Genomic DNA, 12,203 nt, shown 5'->3' on the forward strand with positions numbered 1-12,203 from the left:
AGATAGAACATTGCGAGTCACGAAAGAGCTTTCGGATTGCAATCAACAAAGCTTTTTGATCCGGCAGTTTTAACTTATTTTTCAAATGGCGCTATCTCACGAGCGGCTATGTTAATCCTGTTAATATAACTAAAGAGTTATGTGGCGAATGAGGAATTGTTAAAAGCTTAAATGACTTTGCAAACTTCATAATGCTTTTTAAAATATTCTATAGCCTATATGTTCATCAGGCATTGTAGGATTCTAATGGTGAAACAATTCTTCAAATCGCTCAAGTGCTTTCGGAGCCTATTCAATTCAAACAAACAAATAATGAACTCTTTTATCTTAATAATATTAGTGTAGAAGACAAAGACAAATAATACTATGTGCTAATGTTGATACCCGTGTTTACTTGAGCTATTAGCTCGGCTCGGTGAACTGACGATCTTGTAAAGCTCGCGGGAAGCTCCTGGATGCAACGAAGGACCGGTCTTTGTAGAAATCCTCGGATAAAGTTATTTGACTTTTTATTGCACATTTTATGAACAAAAGCCGAACTTGATGTAATATCAATGTTATCTCCCGTCAAACGTTTTCAAACAGACGACTGCACACCAGGCTACCCATTATTGTTGCAGATTCGCCCCTATTGCAGCTAATCCAATGGCTAAGCTAATAGGTGTCATGTGTGCAAGTTGTGATATGATAAGCAATTCAATAAATAAATCTCGATGTGCCGTCGTCCATACCTAACTCAAAGATTTTGTACCAACGTCCACGTCCAATTCCAAATAAAACAAACAAAATATTGTTCTCCACGCACAATAATCTTCGAATGCCCCAGTGGGTCGTTCCGCGCCTCAAGCCGCTTTGTGTTGATTTACTCGAGTTAGGCCAAATTCCGCGGTATTCTTGTTTCGGCCCACTGTCCAGGTATCGTCGAGGGGCCGATCTCTGTGCGAAAAATATGTTTGTGAAATTCTGTTGATGGAGTGCTTAGAGCGCAAAGGCTTTGGTAGCGTATTTAAATGTGTGAGCATTTTCTACTAACACTCACTGCTGCCGCCCGTCGCACAGTTGCGACAACAATATAATTACGCGCGAGCGATAAGGATAGGTTGCTTCATTGGACAAAATTCTACGTGCTCGGAGACCAGACTTTAGGCTTGCCTAAAAATCGATATACAGTTGTTAGCTGTTGGTCTAGCTGTAGTTGTTGGTCTATCCAAGGACTATAAATAGTCAGATTCTATCGATCCAATCGATTGTACGAATTAATCCGATAGTATCGATAATATGAATAACATTGATAGTAGAGTGATTTTCAGTCGGAGCTATCGATTAATCGATACATACCTAGTCAATTTTTAGGCAAATCTGCTTTATTGGCGACTATAAAATTTATGAACATGACTAAGACATTCTGTAAGCGAAATGTGGCGTTTAATCCTACTCATAATATTTTTAATGAAGAGTTACTTCGTATTTATCGCTGACGAAGAATAGCATTTAAAACTTGCTAGAATTGATCTTATAATATAAGCTTAGGCGCAGACCACCGATTTTTAGTTGGCCGATAGTTGGGCCCGATTCTAATTTGTATGAAGAATCGGCCAAATCAAATCGGTGTAATGTGCGCACTTTCATACATGCCCATACTGATCAACTGCTCGATTGAACTATCAGCCGACGAAAAATCGCTAGGCTAAGAAAGAGTTAAAAATCCTAAAAATCATCAAATTGTAATAAACACAGAAAATTCCCGTACCTAACAATGACATAATTTTTATATCCGTTAGAATCGAATCCTAGACTAAGTAGGTACAGCAAGCTCCTATCACCTTATTTTATATCCGTATTTCAAAGTGAGCCAAGCATGTATCATACAAAGTCTTCATAACGCTCTACCTTGTTGAAGCTTTTACTCAAATGGGACATAAAATATTTTATTGCTGCGACGTATATCGAGTTCAGATACAAATCATTTCAGCAGTTAACTTGAGCTATGGAGCTGTTTTAGTTTGTTTTGTAAGATAAGAAGAATGGGATAAGTTTTAGATTTAAAAGTGCTGAGAGTTTCAACATGGTTTGAGTATTCTGTACGGGTTTCAATGTCCGAAAAATCGTTGTTATAGCGTTTAACTCAGTCGTTGCCTGAGGTATGCGAGTGGTACGGGAGGAGTATTTTTTTTTTAGTGGCAACCAAACCTCTCTGGGAGGTTTATTTCTGCCAATGTCGAGTGAAAAATAATTGACATAGGTAGTTATCAATAGAACGTGGTGTTTCAGTTCTATTGATTTTTCATGGATTCCGTGGAGTTAAGTATGCCCGTAAGCAGGTTTCGAGACGCCACCGGGTCCAAAGCGGGTTGTTCATACGACAACCCACTCGACACTCGATGCGCGCTCAAATTCGAAGTATTTCAATGTTTTTTATAATTTATCACTTCACTGCACTTTAGAACACAAAATAACACCAAAGGACATTGTCAAAAACCGCCTAAAAACCGCCCAAAAACATTAACCCATCATAATTATTTTCTATTTTTTTTAATACATTAAGCACCCTTTCATTCTAATGGACACTTAAGCATTGAAAAATTAAATAAATAAGTCTTTTAACGTTTATTCTATAATACTATTACAACTTCCGGGCGTTTTGGTGCGTGGCATGGTCTAAAACCTATCAAGTTCCATAATTTTTGCCGATAAAATCTGTACGAGGCATTACCGTACTTTATTGCTGGGAGTCCATGTATAGTGATGTTCCTGCGGCCATCATAGACAATAAAATATCGATTTTGAAAATAAAATAAATCGATTAAACTGCTTTGAAGACTAGATTTGCGTTAAAAGCTAAAAAGATATTGACACTATTACAAGAAGCTATCTAAAGTGTCCAACTGGTCGAAGGTCGTAAATAAAATAAAAATAATTAGGACCATAAACTGATATTCATGGTATCATAACTGTAAAAGTGTCAGAATCCGATGTTGAATCCAATGCCAGTTGAAGTGTGAGAAACATATATCAACCTAGTATAGTTGCCAGTCTCTCATAATCTATGCTAATGGATATCTGTCAATGTCATGTCAAAAATAACCAATCATGCAGCATTTGGACCTCACGTCTACGTATTGCCATCTGGCGTATTTTTCAATGGCGAAAACCCTCATTCATAGCACATGTATAATAATAGACCAAATGAACTTTTATAGATTGTGAAAGAGAAGATAAAGATTTTATTATTTTATTAAAATCTTGCCACGAGGTAGTTTTTCAGTAGAAACCAGGATTGGATAATCGCTACAGGCAAGTATCAGAACATTTTATAAATATTTTTAATCGATTATATCCTTGTGAATCGTTTTAATAAATTGTCATTTTACTTTTTCAATTAAAACTTTTTCAATCCCTAGTCTTGTCAAACTGTCATAATGTCAACAAATTATAAATGTCACGTCAGTTGACTCAATTTCAGTCTTCTGTGCGTTTAATGTATTTTTATTTCAATGAAATAGTGCTAAAGGGTTAGTACTAAAAGTGAAAGCCTTTTTTCAGAAAGAAAACCAATGTGGTGCCCTTATTATTCATACTGTTTGAAAGTTACAAGTCAGTGATACAGAGTTGCCGACATTATAACTCCGTAGTGATACCATACCAAAGAAGAAGTTTTCCTAAACACTTGTGTTATTTTTATATGTGATCAAATAAAAAGGATTAATTCTACTGCTCAAATGGTATAACTTATCCCAAGAGACCGAATATAAAAAAAAACCTCTCCATAGAAATTATCACCATCACGAGGATGTGAATTTTTTTGAGAATTTGATATTGGTCCTGTAAGAAAAGTAGTTGTATTTCAGTAGTAGAAACAACCCTTCTTGTTTCATCAGCAAGAGTAACCATAAAAACGCCCTGTAGGTAGGTATTATTAAGCTGAAGAGTTTGTTTACTGTCAAAGACTGTCACACAGTGTAACTTAAATTGGCATATTATGATAATGAACATAAAAACTTAAATAAATATTTATGTTAATATTTTTTCTATTTATTTATTTTCCCAAAGCTTCACAGTGACAGCTGAAACAGCAATACTGTTGTAAAACTAAACTTGGAACAAACTGTTACAAATATTTTACAAATTAAAATAAAACCGCATGTTGCTTTACTTTCTCGTATAGGTAATAAATGTAATTAATGGCTAGATTATTGGTGCAGTCCTGTTGTCCCCCCTGCTTGGCCCCACTGGGGGAGCCAACAGGATTTCGAAATCCTGTTGTCCCCCCTGGCTAGGGGAGACAACAGGACTAGATTTTTAATCAATGATTTGAGGACTGTTGTCCCCCCTGGCAAAAATGATTTAAAAGCCATACATTTTTATAACATTTAAGAAGGACTGGACTACCTGAATGAATGCCAAATTGCCAAACTGAATACCTAAACGTTTGTCAAGTAGGTATTAATTACAATTTTGATAGGTATTGGTGCCGGCCGATATTAACTAACACCTACAAACTTGAAATTTGGCAGCTAGTAGGTTCCATAGAGTGTAGACATCCACTAAGAACGGAATTTATTTATTAAAGGATAGAAAATAATATGACGAAATCGCGGGCGGCCGCTAGTTGAATCACTGTCACTGAGCAAGTAATTTGTTGAATATTATGATTAATTTAAAATTATTCAGTTTTAGCATCCTACCTACTAATGTTGTAAGTAAATGCGGAAGTTTGTGAGTATAATAATAATAAATAATAATAATAAATATCCTTGGACATTTTACACTGCGCTTCTAGTCCCAAACTGCAAAGCTTGTACTATGGGTACTAGACAACGAATATAAACATACTTAAATACTTTTTTTTTGTAAATACATACTTATTATACATAGAAAACACCCAGTCCAATACAAACAAATATGTTCATGCACACAAATGTTTGTACTGTGCGCGAATCGAACCCGCTACCTCCGGAATAGTAGTCCGTTTCGAACCACTACACCAAACGGCCGACCGAGTATGGATGTTTGATACTCTTTCACGTAAAAACTACTAAACTTAGCTTTTGCCTACGGCTTTGTCCGTGTAAAATTTTGTCTGTCATAGAAAAAATATAGAGCGCATCACTGTTTCAAAAACCGGGATAAAAACTGTCCAAGACTTTTCCCGGGACTCAAAACTATCTAAATATCAAAATCGGTTCAATGGTTTAGGCGTGAATTCGTAACAAACAGACAGATAAAGTTACTTTCGCATTTATAATATTATTTAGTAAGGATAATTCAAAACGATCTGTTAAAAGCAAGTAAAGCAGATTTTGAAATAGTCTAAAATAGTACCGGTACCAAGAACTTATATGTTTTTCGTTATCCAAATGTTAATTATATTATTATTTGACATACGTTTCGGTATTCAGTTTGGCAATTTGGCATTCATTCAGGTAGTCCAGTCCTTCTTAAATGTTATAAAAATGTATGGCTTTTAAATCATTTTTGCCAGGGGGGACAACAGTCCTCAAATCATTGATTAAAAATCTAGTCCTGTTGTCTCCCCTAGCCAGGGGGGACAACAGGATTTCGAAATCCTGTTGGCTCCCCCAGGGGGGCCAAGTAGGGGGGACAACAGGACTGCACCAGATTATTAATGTTACTTTGTTACCCTCAATAGTGAGGAGATCTTATAAAATGGTAACCCTGATTTTCATTGTCATTCAAGTGCTCTTTCTTCGCATAGGCTTCTGTGATTTGGCCAAGGGCCACACACATTGCGACAACATTATGCGACATTGATTTGACAGCAGGGGAGTGAAGTCTTGCGACTATGCAAAATGATACCCTGTAATCGTAGCGCATATAAACATAGACGGGGCGGGGCACATAGCTCGTAGAGCTGATGGCCGCTGGGGCAGGAAAGTTCTTGAGTGGCGACCACGAGCCGAAAGGCGTAGCGTGGGCAGGCCTCCCACTAGGTGGACCGACGATCTGGTGAAGGTCGCGGGAGGTGCCTGTATGCGAGCGGTGCAGGATCGGTCTTCGTGGAAATCCTTGGGGGGGCCTTTGTCCAGCAGTGGACGTCTTTTCGGCTGAAACGAACGAACGAACGATACGTATTACCACTATTTACCAGACATTACTATTTATTGCATACTCGAAGGATTACACGTAGGAGCACGCGCGTTACAGCTTCGGCCTTGCATTATTATAAGATCTTGTTCCGCCCTTTTACGAACTTCCTCCGTGAGGATATCCCCGCCGAATTCTATGATGAACCTATCAAAAGTCATATTCTGCAATGTCAACCCACCACAAGGTGGACCGACGACCTGATAAAGGTAGCGGGAAGGCGCTGGATGCAGGCCGCTACCAACCGTGCGATGTGGAAGACATTGGGGGAGGCCTATGTTCAGTAGTGGACGTCCTGTGGCTGAAATGATGATGATGATGATGAAATGAATGAAAATGACAAATCTTCGAACGTGTATAATACCGTGCCAAAGTAATCATATAATTTTGGCACCTTAATAACTATTGCCGTTTTTGTTGTAAAGATCATGCAGCGCTACTTGCGGATATTATTGGAAAGAAAACTATGTGGGCTCTAGATCTGAAGCCGCTTTAACGAACACGAAGTGCTCATACAATGCGGCGTATTTTCTTCCAGTCTTTAGTCAGGACTTTAGTCGAATTAAAACCCCGGTTGAACGTGATATAGCCGCACTAGAATACGATGCTTTTTTGCATAATCGCAAGACTTCGTTCCGGTGTCGACCGAATGTTATCATGATGTATGTGGCCCAGGGGTTACCGTAGCCGCTAAGGTTTGAAACTTCTTGCTTAAAATATTGTAGTCTTTGGCATAGACTACGACGGTAGTCATGGAGATAGGAGTTTGTTATCTCGTGTCAGATGTAAATGGTGAAAAGAAAACTCATGATTCGTGTTATTTTTATGCAATATGTAGGTATTTTATAAAAGTGGAACCCCGAGTGATCTCCAAAACCCATTCTATTATTATATACGATACGGCTTCGATATCTATAATACAATAGGAGTTTATTTCATGTGTCAGATGACAAGGGTGGAAACAACCTACGATTCATGTTGTTTATTTACGTGCAATATGTGGGCATATTATAAAAGTGGAATGCCGAGTTGTATTTCTAAAACTTGTTCTATTATTTTATACTATTTGGCTGCGACTCGGCGTGACGACAATACAAAACATTTTTCGCGAATCGGTGTTCATACATTCACACAATACATTAGACGCCATGTTGTCATAAACGACATATTATAAAATCGCTGTGATTTAATACTCTTAATCATTAATTTTATGGCAAGTGTCCATCAGGAATCATTGTTCTTACACACAGAATCGTATTATTTCGCTTTCGGGTAGTAATATGTCAAAATTGTTGGTTCTTAGGCGAACAATGTATGGAGAACGAACATTGTCCTTTGTACACTAAAGTCCATTAAATAATAAATTGAAACCATTAAATCAGATCGACCATGCTTCCCGTTCAACTACCCTCCACGGAATCGGGAGGAGTAATATTGAACACATTATGACGTAACAGGCCATACAAATCTGAAGTCTAGCTGACGTTTGACCGTCACAAAATCACCCTCCCCTCAGGAACTGACTGTGTTAAGAATTAACAGATACCCTACAAGCGTTTTACAAGTTTTAGTAAATCATGCCCTAGTCAAACACTAAGGCCGGGTTGCACTACCTTACTTTAACTTTGACAAACGTCAAAAATCTGTCAAACTCCATACAAAAAACAATCAGCCTAAATATTCCATATTATGAAATTAACAATACATCCACAAATTCTACAACGTCTTACTTCCAAAAATGTTTTCAAATTTGCCACAAAACTTATAAAAACCTGTTTTTTTACGCATTAGTAATAGTTTATTTTTAGTAACCAATTAGGTACTATTTTTACTGTGACGAACTTATTTCGCCTAAAATACCAAATCAAAGTGTAGGCATTCAATTATATTTCACATTGTAGAAATGAAACGAATTTTGATTACGCGTGCCGCGTGGGCGATATTTAATTTATTAATGGTCAATCATAGGAATCAATCAACCCTGAATTGGAAATTAATTTTAAACGAGCTGTGAATTTACGTTATTTATTAGATTAAACATTGAGTATTATGTCACTATGTCACATTATTTATTCATCTTTTTAGATTCCATTCTCCGCTAGCTATAAGTAGGACGCCTATGTCGGCTTAAAATTATGTCACCAGGATTAAAACATTGAGATATGTACTTAATATTACTTCAATGGATTAAAATGACTTCAATTAGTTACAACTCATATATTTAGTTAATATACTTATGTCGGTTTATGTAAAACAAACTCTACCTACATATAATTTTAATTTAACTAGGTACTTCAACTAGAACCTTACTAAATTGGTAACATAGTCATAGTCATAGTCATAGTCATTTATTCCATAAACAATAACATTATCGTATTGGAACAGTTATCTTACTACATAGTTCTGGCATTAGATGCATCATAAATCTTTAAGTATATGGCTGTATAATACCACTGGTCCGTCTAAAATAGTTTTTAGATTTAAACACAGTTATACAAATAATTCCAAAATTAACATCTGAAACATTAAATTTTTCATTTATCACATTACATATCGTTCAAAACTAAGGTATTAAAGTAATTAGATTAGGACAAAGTCTATTTTATGTACCACCTCAGGCTCTTGTTTAAACCCTCTCATCTACCGGCTGAACTCACTCTTTGCTTAACTAACTAACTTTCAACTAATGTTGTCGGAAAATCGATGCTTTATCGATATCGATCAATCTAACCTCGCTATATCGATAGAGACGTTTTTAGGAGTATGGCTATGCGCGCACGGGTAATTTTTTGTCACCGTGACAAAATGTCTTTCTTCTTTACACTTTTATAAAGAGAATAAGAGAGACAATGTAGTACTTATTTTTATCTATGGAGAGACACACCGTTACGATGACACGTCACCCGTGCGCGCGCTCCATAACTTTACATTTGCCTTTTTCATCTACATTTTAAAGATTTTGATTAATTGTTTGTTCAAAACTATCAATATTTTACACTGATACCATCCTACGAAGACCTACGTCACTATTTAAGAGCTCTATCGATATAGTGAGAGGCATCGATCGTTATCGATAAAAAAGACTCGATTTTTCAACAACGCTACTTCTTACTGGCTTAACTGACCGAAGCCTGTTTTTACAGCACCAGGCAGCCGCTCAGACCTTGGTGAGTGATTGCGATTCCTTGCACTTCACTATACTTTTTTATAAACTTATTTATCATTACCTTCCTATTTCGCTTCATCGCATTTTAAGGCTTTATCTATAGTGTTGGGAAACAGTAACTCAGTTTCGATAAAATGTATCGATACTGATATAAAATTGTATGAAAATAATAAAAATTACTGAAATTATTTGAAATTGAGTTACTGTTTTGAAATTGAAAACACTATTTACTAAGACAGTGCAAAGCTTGAAAGCAAATAAAAGTTTTCTAGGTAGATAACCGCATGTTGAGTGAGTGATTTTAACAATAAATTGTAAATAAAAATACATATTTTTTTATAGAAGACATCAGAATGATTTTAGGTAGGTAAGGTTGATTTTAGAGCATTTGTAAAAGGTATTGAGGTAAAATGTATTTTTTTTACGAAAATTCAAGACTATTTTTAGCCGTTTTTGATACACGTAGGTAGGTTTTTCTTTTAGACTAGTGGATGATGATTTAAATGAAACTTTAAGAGTTACAAAAGCATGCATAACTCACACTAAACGCACATTACACAAATACATAAAAGTTTTTACACACAAAAATATTTACACGTATTTTTTTACAAAATTTTGATACACAAGTAATTTAGTAATTTTTGACATGTAACAATTTACACAAGTAATACTTAGTATTTTTTATATTAATTTACTACTTTGAAATAATGTTTTTTAGGTTTTGAAAATGAATATGTTTTACATTATTGCCGCTCAATTTAGGTAAGTGAATATTTTACCTGGCGCCACTCAAAATGGAATGACAATATTGGGTTTTTAAATCGTGTCCTAAAAAGAAATAGGTTTAGGTATGAGCTAATTTATTGGTGAACTACAAATTCACCACCAATAACGAGCTTTACTTTAACCCCTCCAGCTAAGCTAATATTTATGTGTTTGGATTCACTATAATAGTCCAGAGATCATGGACCTATAAAAAAAGTCGGACGGATTCTCATCAACAAAATACTGTGACATTAGGATACACCAGCTTGCCTGTACGTACAGGCCGGCACGCACACATTCACACCCTGTTACACCACTTCGAGTGCAAACTTCACACAGTTGACACATTTAAGCAGCGAAAAAACAACACGAATACGACATGTCTTGTGTGATGAAATTGTGTAAAAACCGTTCTGTTCGAACAAACAAAAATTAAGGAATCACATTTCACAGGCAAAATAAATAATCCAATCACTTATTTCCCGACATTAAAATATTGAAATTAATTGAAATCAAACGTCATTCACTCGAAAAAATAATACGTCAAAGACCAGTGTTCTCAGTTATTTACGTGGGAAAATTACCCGAAATATGGGAAATTAATAATAATTTTAGGACTTTTTAGTTATTTTATTACGCATACTATGGAAATAAAATAATTTATCATAATAATTGTGTTTTAATGGGATATATTTTCATAGGCAAATTTGATCCTTCCCAAAAATGTGGAACTGCAAAATTCAAATTTTCTTACATTGATTTCAAGTCAGTGTCAGGTTGTATGTTAAAAAAAATCTATCAGAGATAATAATAATATATTGATGATGCATAAGATTATGATTATAATGTACACAAGATTCGTAATTTGTAACTGCGTGAATCATTTTTGATCAACATTATGTACATAACTACATACCCTGACACACTGACTTGCAAACAATGTAAGAAAATTTGAACATTGAAAATTTCGCGCCTACCTCAACGCATTCACCTTTCATCCTTTTAAAATGGCACGGAATAATTCTGTCTACATTTCCAAGTAACATCTGCCGATCTATGTTTTTCTTAAAATAAATGGGTAAAATGTTTTGGCTAACATGGCATCCCTAAATTCACTCACACAATAGACAAACGCCAAAATTTTGCGTCACAGTTTTGTTGTAGCGCGAGTTCCGTCCGCCTTTTTTTATAGGTCCATGCCAGAGATTAAGAAATAAACGGTAAAGACTGCAGTCGACAATCCGATGGCCTTTAGTTTATTGTTACCTTTTTAGTTCATTGTTACGCAGTTAGGTTTTTTGTTTTTTCAATAATATTAAGATGAAACAATAAAAGTTACTCGCCAAATCATCTTATGATTGTCGGATCTATGATCTTATAATAGTCGAAGCCTTATTACCGTTCCGACAATAGAGAAGAAATCACATTATAACCACCAATCCCGGGGCTCCCCCAGGAAAGCTTGTCGAAATTAGTCTTTCCTAGCTGCCAGGGTTGCCATAGCTAATAACCTTAAGTTACGTGGAAGCTTCAGGCGCTATGGCAATGTCATTAATACGTTGGTTTTTATTTTGGACAACTAAAGCTGTTTTTTAGGATTATAGAAGGCGTTTTTGGAATGATTTACGGTGCTTATGAGTTCAGGAGTTTAATAAATAATCATCTCATCCTTTTGGTCCATATAAAAATATACTGTAGATTTTCCTTGATTAAATAAATAAATTATACAAGCTTTGATAACTTTGCTTAGTTTGGGACTAGAGGCGCAGTGTAAAAATATCCAAGGATGTTTATTTATTTATTTAAATAAATAAATAAATGACAGTCCACTGCTGGATACAAGCCCCTATGAAATGCCAGAGGGCATTCTGCCATCTGCTCTTCACATCTTCTTATGATTATATTATTTTTCTTAAATTACTTACTTCTTATGCTTCGCTTAACGTTTCTATGGTCTAAAGATTGGGTGTTTGACTCAGTGTGATTGTTATCAAATAAGAGTCTCCACTCCTGTCTGTTCTGCTAAGTTATCTACGTAGAGATCGCGCAGGTTCTTAGCTGAAAATCTGAGAAGTTTTAATATTTATTTCCCCGCGTTATAAAAGTGGCAACCCTGACGTAACCGAGGTCGTATTAATCATGGCTGGAAGTGACTTGCAGTCCAGGG

At 35.8% G+C, this 12,203-nt stretch overlaps 1 protein-coding gene across 1 annotated transcript in view; it reads left to right on the forward strand.

Moving 5' to 3' along the window:
* The window catches only part of LOC135079842 (sodium/potassium/calcium exchanger Nckx30C), a 111,887-nt gene that overhangs the window by 36,240 nt on the left and 63,444 nt on the right, over positions 1 to 12,203 (forward strand). Inside the window, exon 2 of the mRNA XM_063974457.1 lies at positions 9,249 to 9,272. Within this exon, the coding sequence (XP_063830527.1) occupies positions 9,249 to 9,272 (24 nt within the window). The remainder of the gene's footprint in view (positions 1 to 9,248; positions 9,273 to 12,203) is intronic.

Source organism: Ostrinia nubilalis, chromosome 17, assembly GCF_963855985.1.
Source record: "Ostrinia nubilalis chromosome 17, ilOstNubi1.1, whole genome shotgun sequence".
Taxonomy (NCBI): domain Eukaryota; kingdom Metazoa; phylum Arthropoda; class Insecta; order Lepidoptera; family Crambidae; genus Ostrinia; species Ostrinia nubilalis.